The sequence below is a fragment of the Mesoplodon densirostris genome, chromosome 5, assembly GCF_025265405.1.
Source record: "Mesoplodon densirostris isolate mMesDen1 chromosome 5, mMesDen1 primary haplotype, whole genome shotgun sequence".
Classification (NCBI taxonomy): domain Eukaryota; kingdom Metazoa; phylum Chordata; class Mammalia; order Artiodactyla; family Ziphiidae; genus Mesoplodon; species Mesoplodon densirostris.
The window spans coordinates 119573542-119593029 of NC_082665.1; the positions used below are offsets into that span (position 1 = coordinate 119573542).

The 19488-nt window shown below is 40.8% G+C and overlaps 1 protein-coding gene across 1 annotated transcript in view; it reads left to right on the forward strand.

The window, feature by feature from the left end:
* The window catches only part of SLC12A8 (solute carrier family 12 member 8), a 144545-nt gene that overhangs the window by 113023 nt on the left and 12034 nt on the right, over positions 1-19488 (forward strand). Inside the window, exons 12-13 of the mRNA XM_060100151.1 lie at positions 8301-8922; positions 19382-19479. Coding sequence (XP_059956134.1) covers positions 8301-8922; positions 19382-19479 — 720 coding nt within the window. The remainder of the gene's footprint in view (positions 1-8300; positions 8923-19381; positions 19480-19488) is intronic.

A 19488-nucleotide genomic window follows, 5' to 3' on the forward strand; every position in this document is an offset into this window, starting at 1 on the left:
GACCTACACGCAGAGGCGGGGCCAAATCCAAAGCTGAGACCCAGGAGCTGTGAGAACAAAGAAGAGAAAGGGAAACCTCTCCCAGCAGCCTCAGAAGCAGCGGATTAAAGCTCCACAATCAACTTCATGTACCCTGCATCTGTGGAATACATGAATAGACAACAAATCATCCCAAATTGAGGAGCCAGGAGTCAGTGCTGTGCCTCTGAGGTGGGAGAGCGAACTTCAGAACACTGGTCCACAAGAGACCTCCCAGCTCCACATAATATCAAACGGCGAAAATCTTCCAGAGATCTCCATCTCAACACCAGCACCCAGCTTCACTCAACGACCAGCAAGCTACAGTGCTGGACACCCTATGCCAAACAACTAGCAAGACAGGAACACAACACCACCCATTAGCAGAGAGGCTGCCTCAAATCATAAAAAGTCCGCAAACACCCCAAAACACACCACCAGACGTGGACCTGCCCACCAGAAAGACAAGATCCAGCCTCATCCACCAGAACACAGGCAGTAGTCCCCTCCACCAAGAAGCCTACACAACCCACTAAACCAACCTTAGCCACTGGGGACAGACACCAAAAACAACGGGAACTACGAACCTGCAGCCTGCAAAGAGGAGACCCCAAACACAGTAACATAAGCAAAATGAGAAGACAGAAAAACACACAGCAGGAGAAGGAGCAAGATAAAAACCCACCAGACCTAACAAATGAAGAGGTAATAGGCAGTCTATCTGAAAAAGAATTCAGAATAATGATGGTAAAGATGATCCAAAATCTTGGAAATAGAATAGACAAAATGCAAGAAACAGTTAACAAGGACCTAGAAGAACTAAAGACGAATCAAGCATCGATTAAAAACACAATAAATGAAATAAAAAATACTCTAGATGGGATCAATAGCAGAATAACTGAGGCAGAAGAACGGATAAGTGAGGTGGAAGATAAAATAGTGGAAATAACTGATGCACAGCAAAATAAAGAAAAAAGAATGAAAAGAACAGAGGACAGTCTCAGAGACCTCTGGGACAACATTAAACGCACCAACATTCGAATTATAGGGGTTCCAGAAGAAGAAGAGAAAAAGAAAGGGACTGAGAAAATATTTGAAGAGATTATAGTTGAAAACTTCCCTAATATGGGAAAGGAAATAGTTAATCAAGTCCAGGAGGCACAGAGAGTCCCATACAGAATAAATCCAAGGAGAAATACACCAAGACACATATTAATCAAACTGTCAAAAATTAAACACAAAGAAATCATATTAAAAGCAGCAAGGCAAAAACAACAAATAACACACAAGGGAATCCCCATCAGGATAACAGCTGATCTCTCAGCAGAAACTCTACAAGCCAGAAGGGAGTGGCAGGACATACTTAAAGTGATGAAGGAGAAAAACCTGCAACCAAGATTACTCTACCCAGCAAGGATCTCATTCAGATTTGATGGAGAAATTAAAACCTTTACAGACAAGCAAAAGCTGAGAGAGTTCAGCACCACCAAACCAGCTTTACAACAAATGCTAAAGGAACTTCTCTAGGCAAGAAACACAACAGAAGGAAAAGAACTACAATAACGAACCCAAAACAATTAAGAAAATGGGAATAGGAACATACATATCAATAATTACCTTAAATGTAAATGGACTAAATGCTCCCACCAAAAGACACAGACTGGCTGAATGGATACAAAAACAAGACCCATATATATGCTGTCTACAAGAGACCCACTTCAGACCTAGAGATACATACAGACTGAAAGTAAGGGGATGGAAAAAGATATTCCATGCAAATGGAAACCAAAAGAAAGCTGGAGTAGCAATTCTCATATCAGACAAAATAGACTTTAAAATAAAGACTACTAGAAGAGACAAAGAAGGACACTACATAATGATCAAGGGATCAATCCAAGAAGAAGATATAACAATTGTAAATATTTATGCACCAAACATAGGAGCACCTCAATACATAAGGGAAATATTAACAGCCATAAAAGGAGAAATCGACAGTAACACAATCATAGTAGGGGACTTTAACACCCCACTTTCACCAATGGACAGGTCATCCAAAATGAAAATAAATAAGGAAACACAAGCTTTAAATGATACATTAAACAAGATGGACTTAATTGATATTTATAGGACATTCCATCCAAAAACAACAGAATACACATTTTTCTCAAGTGCTCATGGAACATTCTCCAGGATAGATCATATCTTGGGTCACAAATCAAGCCTTGGTAAATTTAAGAAAATTGAAATTGTATCAAGTATCTTTTCCGACCACAATGCTATGAGACTAGATATCAATTACAGGAAAAGAGCTGTAAAACATACAAACACATGGAGGCTAAACAATACACTACTCAATAACGAAGTGATCACTGAAGAAATCAAAGAGGAAATTAAAAAATACCTAGAAACAAATGACAATGGAGACACGACGACCCAAAACCTATGGGATGCAGCAAAAGCAGTTCTAAGAGGGAAGTTTATGGCAATACAATCCCACCTTAAGAAACAGGAAATATCTCGAATAAACAACCTAACCTTGCACCTAAAGCAATTAGAGAAAGAAGAACAAAAACATCCCAAAGTTAGCAGAAGGAAAGAAATCATAAAAATCAGATCAGAAATAAATGAAAAAGCAATGAAGGAAACGATAGCAAAGATCAATAAAACTAAAAGCTGGTTCTTTGAGAAGATAAACAAAATTGATAAACCATTAGCCAGACTCATCAAGAAAAAAAGGGAGAAGACTCAAATCAATAGAATTAGAAATGAAAAAGGAGAAGTAACAACTGACACTGCAGAAATACAAAAGATCATGAGAGATTACTATAAGCAACTCTATGCCAATAAAATGGACAACCTGGAAGAAATGGACAAATTCTTAGAAATGCACAACCTGCCAAGACTGAATCAGGAAGAAATAGAAAATATGAACAGACCAATCACAAGCACTGAAATTGAAACTGTGATTAAAAATCTTCCAACAAACAAAAGCCCAGGACCAGATGGCTTCACAGGCGAATTCTATCAAGCATTTAGAGAAGAGCTAACACCTATCCTTCTGAAACTCTTCCAAAATATAGCAGAGGGAGGAACACTCCCAAACTCATTCTACGAGGCCACCATCACCTTGATACCAAAACCAGACAAGGATGTCACAAAGAAAGAAAACTACAGGCCAATATCACTGATGAACATAGATGCAAAAATCCTCAACAAAATACTAGCAAACAGAATCCAACAGCACATTAAAAGGATCATACACCATGATCAAGTGGGGTTTATTCCAGGAATGCAAGGATTCTTCAATATACGCAAATCAATCAATGTGATACACCATATTAACAAGTTGAAGGAGAAAAACCATATGATCATCTCAATAGATGCAGAGAAAGCTTTTGACAAAATTCAACACCCATTTATGATAAAAACCCTGCAGAAAGTAGGCATAGAGGGAACTTTCCTCAACATAATAAAGGCCATATATGACAAACCCACAGCCAGCATCGTCCTCAATGGTGAAAAACTGAAACCATTTCCACTAAGATCAGGAACAAGACAAGGTTGCCCACTCTCACCACTCTTATTCAACATAGTTTTGGAAGTTTTAGCCACAGCAATCAGAGAAGAAAAGGAAATAAAAGGAATCCAAATGGGAAAAGAAGAAGTAAAGCTGTCACTGTTTGCAGATGACATGATACTATACATAGAGAATCCTAAAGATGCTACCAGAAAACTACTAGAGCTAATCAATGAATTTGGTAAAGTTGCAGGATACAAAATTAATGCACAGAAATCCCTGGCATTCCTATATACTAATGATGAAAAATCTGAAAGTGAAATCAAGGAAACACTCCCATTTACCATTGCAACAAAAAGAATAAAATATCTAGGAATAAACCTACCTAAGGAGACAAAAGACCTGTATGCAGAAAATTATAAGACACTGATGAAAGAAATTAAAGATGATACAAATAGATGGAGAGATGTACCATGTTCTTGGATTGGAAGAATCAACATTGTGAAAATGACTCTACTACCCAAAGCAATCTACAGATTCAATGCAATCCCTATCAAACTACCAATGGCATTTTTCACAGAACTAGAACAAAAAATTTCACAATTTGTATGGAAACACAAAAGACCCCGAATAGCCAAAGCAATCTTGAGAACGAAAAATGGAGCTGGAGGAATCAGGCTCCCTGACTTCAGACTATACTACAAAGCTACAGTAATCAAGACAATATGGTACTGGCACAAAAACAGAAAGATAGATCAATGGAACAGGATAGAAAGCCCAGAGATAAACCCACGGACATATGGTCACCTTATCTTTGATAAAGGAGGCAGGAATGTACAGTGGAGAAAGGACAGTCTCTTCAATAAGTGGTGCTGGGAAAACTGGACAGGGACATGTAAAAGTATGAGATTAGATCACTCCCTAACACCATACACAAAAATAAGCTCAAAATGGATTAAAGACCTAAATGTAAGGCCAGACACTATCAAACTCCTAGAGGAAAACATAGGCAGAACACTCTATGACATAAATCACAGCAAGATCCTTTTTGACCCACCTCCTAGAGAAATGGAAATAAAGACAAAAATAAACACATGGGACCTAATGAAACTTCAAAGCTTTTGCACAGCAAAGGAAACCATAAACAAGACCAAAAGACAACCCTCAGAATGGGAGAAAATATTTGCAAATGAAGCAACTGACAAAGGATTAATCTCCAAAATTTATAAGCAGCTCATGCAGCTCAATAGCAAAAAAACAAACAACCCAATCCAAAAATGGGCAGAAGACCTAAATAGACATTTCTCCACAGAAGATATACAGACAGCCAACAAACACATGAAAGGATGCTCAACATCTTTACTCATTAGAGAAATGCAAATCAAAACTACAATGAGATATCATCTCACACCAGTCAGAATGGCCATCATCAAAAAATCTAGAAACAATAAATGCTGGAGAGGGTGTGGAAAAAAGGGAACACTCTTGCACTGCTGGTGGGAATGTGAATTGGTACAGCCACTATGGAGAAAGGTATGGAGGTTCCTTAAAAAACTACAAATAGAACTACCATATGACCCAGCAATCCCACTACTGGGCATATACCCTGAGAAAACCATAATTCAAAAAGAGACATGTACCAAAATGTTCATAGCAGCCCTATTTACAATAGCCCGGAGATGGAAACAACCTAAGTGTCCATCATCGGATGAATGGATAAAGAAGATGTGGCACATATATACAATGGAATATTACTCAGCCATAAAAAGAAATGAAATTGAGCTATTTGTAATGAGGTGGATGGACCTAGAGTCTGTCATACAGAGTGAAGTAAGTCAGAAAGAGAAAGACAAATACTGTATGCTGACACATATATATGGAATTTAAGAAAAAAATGTCATCAAGAACATAGGGGTAAGACAGGAATAAAGACACAGACCTACTAGAGCATGGACTTGAGGATATGGGGAGGGGGAAGGGTAAGCTGTGACAAAGTGAAAGAGCGGCATGGACATATATACACTACCAAATGTAAGGTAGATAGCTAGTGGGAAGCAGCCGCATAGCACAGGGAGATCAGCTCGGTGCTTTGTGACCGCCTGGAGGGGTGGGATAGGGAGGGTGGGAGGGAGATGCAAAAGGGAGGGGATATGGGAACATATGTATATGTATAACTGATTAAATTTGTAAAATAAAAAAAAATAAAAAAAAATAAAAAAAATAAAAAATTAAAAAAAAAAAAAAAAAAAAAAAATGTAAAACCGTCTTTAGCTCGTGGGCATACATAAACAGATGGTGTCCAGATCTGGCCCAGGGGCCATGGTTTGCCAACTCTGGATTACATCCTAGTTCAGTGTTGCCTGTTTTTTAAACTTCATATAAATGTGGCATGCTTCTTTCATGCGTCATTATGTGTATGTGATTTATCCGTGTTTTTGCTTGTAGCAGCGGCTTGTTTATTATCATCTCTATATAGCATTTCTTCATTTACTGCAGTTTATTTACTCATCTTGTTGTCATGATATGTCCCAATATGGGACTGTTACAGACAGTGCAGCAAACATTCTTGTAGTAGACTTGTTCACGTATGGCGTTCTTCCAGACCGTGTACCCATTAGTGGAATTGCTCAATTGTAAGGTGTGTATATCTTCACTTACTAGATAACACCAAACTCGTTTTCCAAAGTCGTTGTGTTAATTTACGCTCCTATCAGCAGTGGGTGAGTGTTCCCATTCCTCTGTGTTCTTGCCAATACTTGAGATTATTAGATGTTTTAATTTTTGCCAATCTGGTGGGTGTTTAATGGTGTCTCACTATAGTTTTAATTTGCATTTCCCTGATTGCTAATGAGGTTGGACATCTTTCATATGTTTAATAGACATTTTTTGCACATTTTTTTAAGTGGGTTGTCTGCTAATTATTTTGTAGGGATTCTTTGTATATTCTGGATTACCCTTTGTCAGTTACATGTGTCACAAATATCTTTTCCCATTCTGTGACTTGACTTTTCTTTATGGTGTCTTTTGGTAACAGAAGTTCATGTGTGACTATTTTATCACTTTCCAACCCACCCTTGTCAAAGTCCTTTCCTGGACCACCTGCATTTCCTACAGTTTACCTAAGACCTCCTTCTGCTTACCTAAGACCCTCCTTTTAAGTTTTTGTTAGTTTATGAGGATTTATTTTATCCTTGGTAGTTTTATTGTTAGAGTATGCTAAATAGTTGTAGCAAATATACCCCAAAATGTAATTTTCAAAAACAATAAAATGTATTTTTACTCCTTTTTCTAAAAAAAATTTTACTCTGAGGTTCTAGGGAAGGTGTTTCAAGTCAACAGGGCCTCTGATCCTCAGAGACTCAGGCCATGATGACTTCACTATCTTCATCTTGTGACTTTGAAGATTGCACTCTGTTCCAACCCTCAGTATGGGGAACGCGCTGGAGGAACATACCTGGGAGGTTCACAGGTCAGATCTGAAAGCGGCTGATGTGTCCTTCCATCACAGAGTGCTGGTATAAAGGAGATGGGAGCAGTGGTTAGATCCTGTGTCTATCCTGAGAGTAAGACTGACAGTATTTACTGGAGGAGAATGAGTGAGTGAGAAGAGGCATCAAGAATTTTGCTTGACTGACCAACTAGAAGGATGGAGTGGCCATTTTCTGAGGTGGAGCAGCTGCAGAGGAGTAGATTTGAGAGGCAGGACATTGGAGGATCAGCAGTTTGGTTTTGGAAATATTAGGTTTGAGATCCTATTAGACATCAACCGGAAATGTTGAGTAGATAGTTGAATATTTAAGTCTGGATTTCAGGGGAACATTTCAGGCTGGAGATTTAAATTTGGGAGCTGAGAGCATTAAGCTAGTATTTAAAGCCATGAGCCTGATTGAAATCCTAGAGAGGGAACATAGAGAAGAGAAGGGAACATAGACTGAGGATGGAGCTGGGGATTGCTCTAAATGCAGATTTCAGAGATGTGGAGTGGCCAGCGACAGAGACTAAGGAGCAGTCAATGACAAGGAGATGAACCAAGAGAAGCAAGGAGACCAGGGAGTGAGCAGCTGGGTCAAATGTAATCCTTAGGCCAAAGAAGATAAGGACTGAGAAGCAACTCTTGCTTCCGGCCCAAGAACTGTGTTAGTGACTGTAAGGAATAGCTTCTGTGGAGTGACAGATTATATGGAGTTAATGCATTTTCTCCACTCCTGTCCTTCTGAAAGTCACCATACTCCCCTCCATTAGTAACAGATGTACATAAATGTGTGTGTATGAGAACATGCATGTGCATGTTTAGTATCAGAATTCCCCCACCTCAGCCACCAATGATTCTGCTGTGTCTTCCAGGATCTGCCACTCCCCTTAAGGTCATTTTCTCCATTAAAGCATGGGAAGAATCAATTTTGCACTTCTTTGATTTCCAAGGCTGGTGTTAAACCCAGTGAAAGACGAAAGGAGAAATATTTGTGAAATCCACGTTCTATAGGATTGTCCCCTATTAATAGTTACTAATACAGTTAATGCCTGTTGGATGTGTTGGGTGCCCACTGTGTGCCAGGGCCGTGTCAAGCATTTTATGTGCATTAGCTCTGATCTCACAGTAACCCCATGGGTCGGATGTCATTATCCCAAGTTTGTAGATGAACAGTTATGAACACACCAAGAGTCACATGGGAGAAGTGGCTGAGTCATTATGAGCTGTTTCTATCATATACTGTGATTTTCTTCTGAAATTTCATGGTCTTGCATGTTATTTTTGTTTCTGCAGAAAGGGCCAAGTAAAACACCCGTAGCTGCCATCTGCCTGACCAGCTTGGTGACCATGGCCTTTGTCCTTGTGGGTCAGGTAAACGTCCTGGCCCCCATCGTCACCATCAACTTCATGCTGACATACATCTTGGTGGACTACTCTTACTTCTCCCTGTCCATGGGCGCCTACAGCCTCCCACAGGTGCCTGAGTCGGTGCCCGGAGAGGGCCTGGGAGCTCTCCACTGCTCTGAGCACCTGCTCCTGGAGAAGGCTCCCAGCTGTGGCTCTGAGGGCACTCTGCTAGAATTCACCAAGGACATGGATCAGCTCCTCCAGCTAACCAGGAAGCTTGAGAGTAGCCAGCGCGGAGGAGGAGAGAGACACAGGATCCCAGAGAATCGGAAGGGGAAGACCAAGAAGGCCACCAAGCAAACCCTCCAAGAGAGCTTCCTCTTAGACCCCAAGTCTCCTGCTTCCTTCCCTCCTGAAGGCTCTGACGGATGGCCTTCTGCCTCCTGGGAGGGGCAGGGGCCCCATGGGAACATGCCGAGTTCCAGAAGTGAAGGGGCTCAGCCTGGGGGAGCCTGTGGAGAACAACTCATCCCTGAGCTCAGTAAACAGCCCAGGCCGAGTAGAGAAGGTGGGTGCTTTGGAATCACATGGGGCCTCCTAATTTGGGTGACTACTCAGTTATCACAACCCTCTTTCAAGTCCTTAGTTCATTTTATAGCTGGGTTTAAAATCCTTGTGAATTTTGTTTGGTATTTACTTTTAAAAGTTATGGTCAGATATCAGTTGACTTTGTAATTCTACTCTGGTATAGATAGTTAATTTTAAACAGAAATTTCTATCTACTCCTGTATGTTAGAGCTGGGAGCCATGGCTAATAATCAAATATTAATTTCATTTTACTTAAAAATCAGCCAACATGAATGAAACCAGTTTCTCCTTTCAAGGGAAGTGGAGGTGTGTTTTGACAAACTGCCTGGCAAGGACTCAGTGTGTTTTGTCTCTGGAAGGTGAGTCTCCCAAACCAGGCAGGAGGGAATGGAGAGAAAGAAGATGTGCTTTAGGAGCACAGCTTTTCTTTGCTCCCTCAGATCTGTAGGCACAGAGACACAGGGAGAGTCTCTCAAAGGGAGGATTCCGGGGCATGAGAAATTCCGAGAGAAAGAGAGAACTCAGAATTTTTTAGTCTTCCATATTCTAGGTGCTTTACATATATTATTGCATGTAATATAATAGATATTAGCATTTTCTATTTTACCAGTGAAGACCCTAAGTCCCAGTGAGGTCACAGAGATGATACCGATACTATGCTCAGAGCTGATACCTTGCACAGATGGACATCACACCCAGGTCTCCCTATATTTGAAGCCCATCAACCTGCTTCCTGAGATCTGTACAGACAAGTGTGGGCAGAGAGGAGGAGACAGGCGACATAGAAGGAGATGTCCAAAAATAAATGCTTTACGTTCTTCCGTACACCTGCTTTTCCTTCTTTAACTCCAAATTGGTGGGTGGTTTTTAACGGTAGGAGCATTATTAAAAATTTAAAAACTATATTATTTTTGTCAAAGTAATGAATACAGTTTAATAAGCCAAGTGGAGTGAAAAGTCACATAATCAGAGATAGTAGTTCCCACTCTTCCATACCATCCCTCTGACTCTTCTGCCTCCCCTAGTCCCGCTCCCAGAAAATCCCACTTTCAACCAAAAAGTTGCTTCTTCTGTTAACCTTCATGTTCGTAGATAATATATTTGTATTGCTACTTCTTGATATGTCAGTTTCAGGTATCATCTCTTGATTTCCTATTATGATAAATGAAGACTAGCTCATTTATGCCACTCCTGATTTCTCATCCAATGTCCCCAGTATAATTACATCACAGTTTTTTAATTAATCTCATAGCTAGTATTCATATTATCATGATTAAGTAAATACTGCTTAACTCTGAGCCATATATTATGCTATGATTACATTTCCTTTTTTGTCCAACTTTTTCTGTTTCCTGGGGTTAGTAATAGCCTTGGTTTGTTATTTGCTTGGTTTTGTGTCATCATTTTTTTCTAGATGTTCTGGCAGATATGGCAAACGCCTCTCAATGTTATTTTCCAAATGCTCGAATTCTTCAGAAATTTATCATATCTATTTGTTTTTTTCCCCCTCTGTCCTATGGCTCTTATTCTGATCCACTCTAGTCTGTCAGTTCTTTCAATCTGCTACAAAGCTGTTGTCTTGGAGTTCCTCTATCACACTTCTCTGTCAGATCCAGGGGACAAGATCTGTTGGGCGTGATATCATGGTAGACTTCTGTCTTTTTTTTTTTCCCTACTCACCTTTGAATGACCTCCCTGTGTTTGAAGAATTTCCAGTGTTATGAGTCTTGGTGGGAGGCACAGCAAGCCTTTCACTCTTAAAACTGAAAAAGTCAGATACTCAGTTTTCCCGCCCCTCCTGCAGCCAGAGTTCAGGCACGGGACCAAGGCTCGGCTAATTAGATGAAGCCTCCATATACTGGGAACTGGGAACCTGAAGAAATGGGGACTTTGAGGAACTCTCTGGAAGCATGATAGTGGCTGCAGGATGACTACATTCCTGGCTCCACCATCAGGGCTTTTCAGGGCCAGAAGTGTCTAGACCTTGGTGCATGCCACTGTGGTGTCCCCACTAGACTGCTCTGACATATCATTTTGAGTGTTGTCCCTGGCTATGTAGCCCTGAACTTGATTCGTTAGCCTTTCTAGGTATTCTCAGAGGCTGGGAAATGTCTTTTTAGCTGGCTTTATTGCTGCTTCACATGAAATCCTGTGGGGGGGTTTTTTCCCTAAGGAGGAAGGGGAGATTGGGTAACAACAATGAGTCTATGCCACAGCTCTCCTGTTCTTAATTTCCAAGAGCTCTTGGTTGTAACCTGATTTGTCTTTATCTTTTAAAAAAAATGTTGAACATCATCTCATTCTTGTTTTATAGGTATAACGCTTATCTTATTTTTCTGGTAATATTACTTATTCTCCCTTTAAAGTCTTCTTCTGCCCTATGCTCTTTAGATTCTTTTCTCTTTGGCTTGGTCTCACTCTCTCTTTTATATTGGCTTAACTAAAATGTCTGTTGATCTTTTGATTTCTTTTCCTATTTAGAAGTAAGTAGTGAAAAGCTGTTTAGAAGACCTGCATCCTGGGCAGAGCTTATTGGTTGGGGCACCTTACTGTAGAATGATCAAGAAGCTGGCTTTTTCATGGGAGGATCCCCAAGTGTGATTAGCTAGAGGTTTCCTCCAGAGAAAAGTCCTTTAATCTCTTGCCTGGGGGTCCCCCAGTTGGCTGTTTGTATTCAGGGAGCCGGGTGACATAAGGAAGTTGGGGGCCTCCCACTCTTCAGGATAGAGACTTCATTGAATTCCCCAGTTTCTAGCTCCATTCCCCCCACTCTTTGCTATGCCTGGTGTCCCAAGTTCAGGCCCCCTCTGGTTTGATTTCTTCAGAGGAACCCTCACATACCTTGGGGAGGGGGTCAGGCAAAGAGGGAGTTATTTCCTAGCTACATGGCCAGAGGAAAGGAACTTGACGTCCAGCTGGTTCATATACAGTCTTGCAACAAGTCCCCTGCACCGTATCACTTCCCAAGGGCGGGTACTTCTTGGTCCTGAACTTTGTGAGGTCTGCTGGGGTGCATTGGGCTGCTCATTGCTGGCCCCCTCTCTGTGAACTCTAGAGTTGGTCCTCCTTGGCTCTGCTGTCTGTTACCACTCCTCCGTCACTGCTCCACCTTCCAAGACTTGTTTTTATCTTTCTTCTCGCATTCTCCTTGTGTTTGTAGGTTTACGCCTATTTAATGCCTTTTCTGTTTTCTCAGTGGGTTATCAGGAGAGATGTGTGGTCAGTTTGCAACGTTTAATCATTGAAGTTGCCCCATCTTAGAAATGTCCCGAGCTCTTGTAAACCCCCGTCTCCTCCATCCTTGCTGCCTTCACCTTGGTTCAGACCCTCATCATCTGGTGCCCAGACTCTTGTTAATCTCCCCGCTCATCTCCAGCCTCCAGATTCTCCCATATCCTGTTTCTCCTTTTCATTGTCCACTGAATGATCTTTCTAAAATAAAACTCTCATCATGTCTCTCTTACTTAAAAACCTTCGTTGGAATCTATTACCTTCCATCCCGGTGTGATTTGCAAGATGCTTGGCAATCCTGCCCTGCCCCACCTTCCTGGCCAGTTTTCTCATGACAGCTGCCATGTACATGTGTCCAGCTATACCCAAACACGTGCCCCAAACACATCACGCTCTTTATTCCTTCCTGCCTTCGCACATTGCATCACTGCCCACTTCCATCTGAAAAATGCTGACTTAACGGTTTAAAATCCATTTGACTTTTCAGACCCCCTCTGAGAAGGATTCCCTGATTTCCTCTCCTGTGCAAGCATAACACTTAAGTCACACTAGTGGTATAAACACTTATCACATTGTTTTATACATTTGTTTACACATTTGTCTTCAGGCCTGCTTGTCGTCTGCCTATCTTAAGGAGAAGAAATATTAGTTTTATCGCTTTGCCTCCAGTCTGTGAGCTTCCTTTAGTCACAAACCATGTCTTTCTACCTTGTATTCATCAACAATATTCCCATACAGTACATGGCATCGACAAACACTCAGTAAAGGCTAATTAAATAGATGAACAGTTGTACAAATATTGGCTAAAAATTTTAAACATCGACAGGTAAAGTAGAATAGAAAGAGTTCAACTATTATAAGAAAGTAATGTGTGACAAACCAGATGCTGTAAAATAATAAGAATCAAGTCACTATTGAATAAATATTGTTGAGAGCAAATGGATCAAAAAATTAACTGGGGGCCGTATTTGATACCTTATATAGCCACAAATTCCTTATTTATAACAGCTGCGCAAGAAAGAGATTTCTGACTACTGAAGACATCATCAAAGACAAAAAGGATCTGATTAAACAGAAATAAAAAACATTTGCCCAGCACAGTGTCACAGAAGGAAACAATTATTCTGACAAACACAACTGATAAAAGCATACCTTCCAAAGCATATTATTTTTAAAGACAGGAAGGTCAAAATCCAGATTCTACTAAAGAGAGGTCAGAAGAGATGAACACGCAGTTTACATTTGAAAAGCCAGACTCATTCACTGTGCATTCAACAAACTAACTTTTATGGTTAAGTGTTGAATGCTGTTTGTAGCTAAAAATAGGCAGCTTTTATTGAGTCTGTCCCAGGTGCCTGGCACAGAGATAATCACTTAACACGAGGATTAGCTCAGTTCAGCTCAGCTCAGATCTAGGCATTGTTATTACCTTTTCCCAGATGACAAAGGTGAGGCTTAGGGAAGTTAAACACTTGCTCAGGATAGGAGACAGGTAGAATTTGAACACAGGTCCACCTCACTTTAGAGCCTGTGTTCTTAACCACTACACAAAGTGTATGCTGCTTGGGGCCAGTGTCTATTATGAACTAGGCCATGGTACTGATTAAATGAGTCCAATTTAAACCACCATTGAGATACTCCGTATCTGTTAAGCTGTCAAAAATTTAGATAAAAAATAGGAGGTCAGTGGTAATCGGGTATATGTACACATTGCTGGAAGCAATGCCGATGGATTCATTCCTTTTGGATCCATTGATTAAAGTTTTTCATCAAATTTGGGAGGTTTTTGGGCATGATTTCTTCAGAAATCAGTTTTGCTGCCAGAGGGAGCAAACTTGTGGGCTGTGCCTTTATAAGCTCAATGTGGTGAGCAAAGTAGAAAATGGAATGGGGAAATCCTCAGCTTTGCTAGCCTGAGGGAGCGGACCCAGCTAGGGTGAGCAGTGGAACAGCCAGAAATTCAATGGGAAGATCCTAGAAATCAGAGAGCTGTAGAAGAACTACAGCTCCCCACATTCCCCTGCTTGGGGAGCCTAAGAGAGACTGACAAAAGTCAAAGCCGGGGAGCCTGGAGAGCTGCAGCTTCGACTGTGCTTCCCAACCCACGCACAGATCTGCTGGCAGAGGGTGGAAGCCTCCTGGGCCACACGGACACAGGCCAGCTCCATGCTGGTAAGAAGTGGGGTGGGGGTGGGAGCAGCCCAGGAAGGCTGTAGACTCTCACTGTCCTTACCCTCAGCTCCAGCAGTTTTTGAAAAAATAAACACTTCTTGGTTTGTTGTCTCTGTTTGGTAAATTTCTAGAGCCCCAAGTGATTGTTTTTGATGATTTTCTCTAGTTGTATACCTATCTCTTATGGAGAGGATTCACTGACCTCTTTACATTGCGGTAGCTGGAAGTCCCTCTGGTTCTTTCTTTCTGGAGAGTGAGCTTTCAAGATGTAACAAGAAATATAAAACTGTCTAATTGCTCTGACTTAGTAAATCTGTTTGGGGGGATTGTATCTCAAGGAAACAACCCTAAACCAAACAACAAACCGTAAATATGTACAAGAGTCTCATAGCTGCATTGTTGGTGCTAATGACAACCTAGAAATAACTTAAATGTGCAGCATTTGGGAAGTGGTTAAAAGATTATAGAATCAACATGATAAGATACCACATGAACCTGAAACATGGTCCTTTGTGAACCACATCAACGCACATTCTTGGTTTGTACATGGCAGCTAGAACTATGTGTTTATTTATCCTGATAAAGGTATGGGGTGCATTTCCAGAGATGGTTTAATGTTGATTTTTAAGTAATTTCTGTAAAATTATTTAAATTTGTGATTTAAAAAATTGACATAGGGCTTCCCTGGTGACGCAGTGGTTGAGAGTCCGCCTGCCGATGCAGGGGACACGGGTTTGTGCCCTGGTCCGGGAAGATCCCACATGCCGCGGAGCGGCTGGGCCCGTGAGCCATGGCCGCTGAGCCTGCGCATCCGGAGCCTGTGCTCCGCAATGGGAGAGGCCACAACAGTGAGAGGCCCGCATACCGCAAAAAAAAAAAAAATTGACATAATGTCTTCCGCCTTCATGCTTAAAAAGTCTTTATTTCTGCATGGGTTTTGTGAACATAGAACTTGTTAGACATACCACTAAATTTTAAAAGACAATTTAATGTTATGCATTATGTTTATTATATTTGGTATTTTTAACATGCCTAATGCATGGTTCTGCTTACCTGTTTGTTTGTTTTGTGACTAAAGCTTGATAACGTCACCTTCCCAGTTGTTATTCTAGTACTTCTAACACGAGAAGTGGTCTCCTCCCACCACTAGTCTGTAAGACATTTCTTCTAGCATAATCCTTGAAAAGAGAAAAAAAATTCCTTCTGTCATTTTGGAAGGGTTTTGAAACCATAGCTGTTCAGAATTCTGAGTAATTGTCCGCCTGCATTGTCTGTCATACCTATTCAGAGTCATTGAGCATCATTGACTGAATTCTCCCTTGCATTGCTGATGTGTAAAACTGCACTGTGCTTGCCTGGAAGACACACCCCTTCCTATGACTGTCCCTGGAGTTCCTCAGAAAACACATACACATACACACAACTCCCTTGGGTACAGTGTAATTGAGCTGGTGCAAGGTCAAGATCAAGTGTGAAACAGTGAGCTTAACATTTGGCAAACCTCAGAGAGGCAGAAATCTAAGTTCTTCACCAATAGTGTTTCTTCTTAATAATCAATGGAGCAGCTGTATTTCACTAAGCCTGTGATTGAAAAAATGAATCATACATTGCACATGTTGAAAGTATACAATGTAATCAGAGACAATCTTAACAGTGTCTTTTCTTTAAAAAAAAAAAGAAGTAATAGAGCCATCAATTCAAATCAGTCATGCACCTTGGCAGAATTCTTTAAAATTTATTTTATTGAAGTATAGTTGCTTTATAATGTATTAATTTCTACTGTACAGCAAAATGATTCAGATATATGTATATATCCATTCTTTTTCATATTCTTTTCTATTACGGTTTATCACAGGATATTGAATATAGTTCCCTGTGCTATACAGTAGAACCTTGCTGTTTATCCATTCTATAAATAATAGTTTGTACCTGCTAATCCCAAACTCCCAGTCCATCCCTCCCTCCCCCCTCCCCCTTGACAACCATATCTGTTCTCTATGTCTGTGAGTCTATTTCTGTTTTATAGATAAGTTCATTTGTGTCATATTTTAGATTCCACATATAAATGATATCATTTGGTATTTGTCTTTCTCTGTCTGACTTCACTTACTATGGTAATCTCTAGGCCCATCCATGTTGCTGCAAATGGCATTATTTCATTCTTTTTTATGGCTGAGTAGTATTCCATTGTATATATGTGCCACATCTTCTTCATCCATTCATCTGTTGTTGGACATTTAGGTTGTTCCCATGTCTTGGCTATTGTGAATAGTGCTGCAATGAACATAGGGGTACATGTATCTTTTGAATTATAGTTTTGTCCAGATACATGCCTAGGATTGGGATTGCCGGATCATATGCAACTCTATTTTTAGTTTTTTGAGGAACCTCCATACTGTTTTCCATAATGGCTGCATCAATCTACATTCCCACCGACAGTATAGGAGGGTTCCCTTTTCTCTACACCCTCTCCAGCATTTGTTATTTGTAGACTTTTTAATGATGGCCATTCTGACATATGAGGTGATACCTCATGGTAGTTTTGATTTGCATTTTCCTAATAATTAGCGATGATGAGCATCTTTTCATGTGCTTGTTGGCCATCTGTATGTCTTCTTTGGAGAAATGTCTATTTACGTCTTCTGGCAGAGTTTATTTTAATCCACAATTAATAAGGAGACACTTCTTGAGCACTTCCTATAAACAGACCCCTACATGCCTAGATTTGGTATTTAGAGATACAAAAGATGGCCCTTGCCCTCAAGATATGGAGGTATAAAAGATAAGTATAATAGTTGGAAGTATATGGTAAAGGCAGGCATGTTGAGAGGATGAAGACTTCTCTGGGACCTAGGTCATTCATTTAGCCTCACATATGGGACATTTACTACATTCCAAGTGCTGTTCTAGGTGCTCGGGGTGGGGAACATGCTGAACAGACATAGAAGGTCTCTGCTGTCATTGAACTTGCATTCTAGCAGGAAAGACACATAATAAACAAGCAAACACACATACTGTGATGTAAGTAAGTGATAAATAGTATGATGAGTAATAAAGTGGGGTTACAGGATAGAGACTAGAGGGGGAGGGTGGTTCTGTTTCAGATAGGTTTTTCAGAAAAGATCTCTTTGAGAAGAGGATATTTTAATGGAGAAGTGAATTGTGTAAAGCAGTGAACCATGCAGAGATGTGGGAGAAGAGTTACAGGCAGAGGAAATGGCATGTATAAAGGTACAGATGGAAATTGGATTGGCAAATTCCAAGAAGAGCAGAAGTCCAGCAGTGAGTGGAGAGGAGTGGGCGGGGGGAGAGAGATAGGAGATGAGAATAGCAAGGAAAGCAGAGGTCTGTCCTGTGTAGGGCCATGCACTCCGTGGTGATTATGACAGAAGGTCATGGAAGGTTGTAGCTAGAGGTGTGATATGATCAGATCCAGCCTTAAGAAGATCACTGGCTTCGTAAGGAATAGATTGTACAGAAGTAAGAGAAGGACCTAAAGCCTGTTTTGAGGTATATTAATTAAGGGAGGCTAAACTGCTATCACAAATAAGCAAAAACACAGTGGCTCAAACACAATGGAAATTTATTTCTCACTTGCACTAACAGTCCAGGAAGGGTGTTCCAAATCAGTGGGAGGCTCTCCTCCATGCATTGCTTCAGGGACCCAGGCTCCTTCCATTTATATGACTTCACCATCCCCTAAGTCCTTATAATGAGCAAAATCAAGACTGAGTTACCATGTTCTGATTTCGGGCACAGAGAAGAGGCACACCTACTCTCAAGGACTCTGGTGCAGAAGTGACACTCTCCACTTGTGTTCACATTCCATTGGTGAGAACTTAGTCACATGGCCACACCTAACTGCAATAAAGAAGAGTGCTGAGGACTGAATGAATGCTGGGATTTTCCAATATTTGGGGGTTGGAAGGAGGAGGTGAGCCAGCAAAGGAGACTGAGAAGAAGTGGGCAGTGAGATAGGAGGAAAACTAGGAAACTGAGTCATCCTAGAAACCAAGAGAAGAATGTGTTTCAATAAGAAGAAAGTGATCACATGTGTCAGGTGCTATCTGAAAGGTCAAGTAAGATGAGGATCTGACCATTGAATTGGAAAAGATTCAAGTCATTGCCAACCTTAGGAAGAGTCGTTTTAGTGGAATGGTGTATAACAACGCTAAAAGTAGGTTGAGGAAACAATGGAAGGTAGAAACCATATAGGCAATTCTTTTGAGAAGTTTTGCTATAAGGGAGACCAAACAATAGGACAGTAGCTAAAGGGTGACCAGAAGGTATTTCTTTAGTTGGGAGAAATTACAGTGTATTTGTATTTGATGGGGATGATCTAGTAGATTATGGAAAAATTGATGAAGCAAAAGCAAAATCCTTGAGCAGGGCACAAATATAGGGATGGGCCTTAGGTGGGAGCCAGAACTGTTCATCTACTCTGAAAACAGGCAGAAGAGAGGGTACAGATGAAAGTGGGTTGGTAGATTTGGTGATGAGAGGATATGAAAGCTGTCTTTGGAGAGGAGAGGTTGGAAATTTGTTACATCAGAGAGAAGGAGAATGAGTTGACTAGGTATAAGACTTCTGAGTGGTGCTGAAGCATGGAAGCAGACAACATATCCAAGGGAGTACTTGCAGATAGTCTTGGATCATGGAATCTAAGCTAGGTAAGTGGGTAGTGAAAAGAGGAGGTAGGTGAGAGGAAGCAAAAACATACTAGGGCAAGTTGACTGAAGGTCCCTCTGTGGTCTGTGAATAGTTGGGGTGGGAGACAGCAGAGCGAATGAGAAAAAATGGAGGTGATGGGCTGAGAGTAAGTTGATTGAAATCACGATTTAGGAGGTGTAAGCTTTCTGGTAAAGACAAGCCTCAGTTGTGGCAAAGGGCATTAATGGTTGAGATGAGTGGAAGTTGTCTTTTAGACTGAGTTACAAAATTGGTAGAAGACGAGCTCATAAGTATTTGCTAATAAAAATACTAGAGGGTTTGGTAACAAATTAGTAACCAAGGATTTTGGCTCATTTATTTTTTAGATGTCTTCCTAAAGTCCAGGCTCCAGGAACAAGATATCCAGAGGAGACCAACTTCTTTCTACACTCGCATATGCAACCCCTGGGTCTCCCTGTTGGGGGTGAGTAAG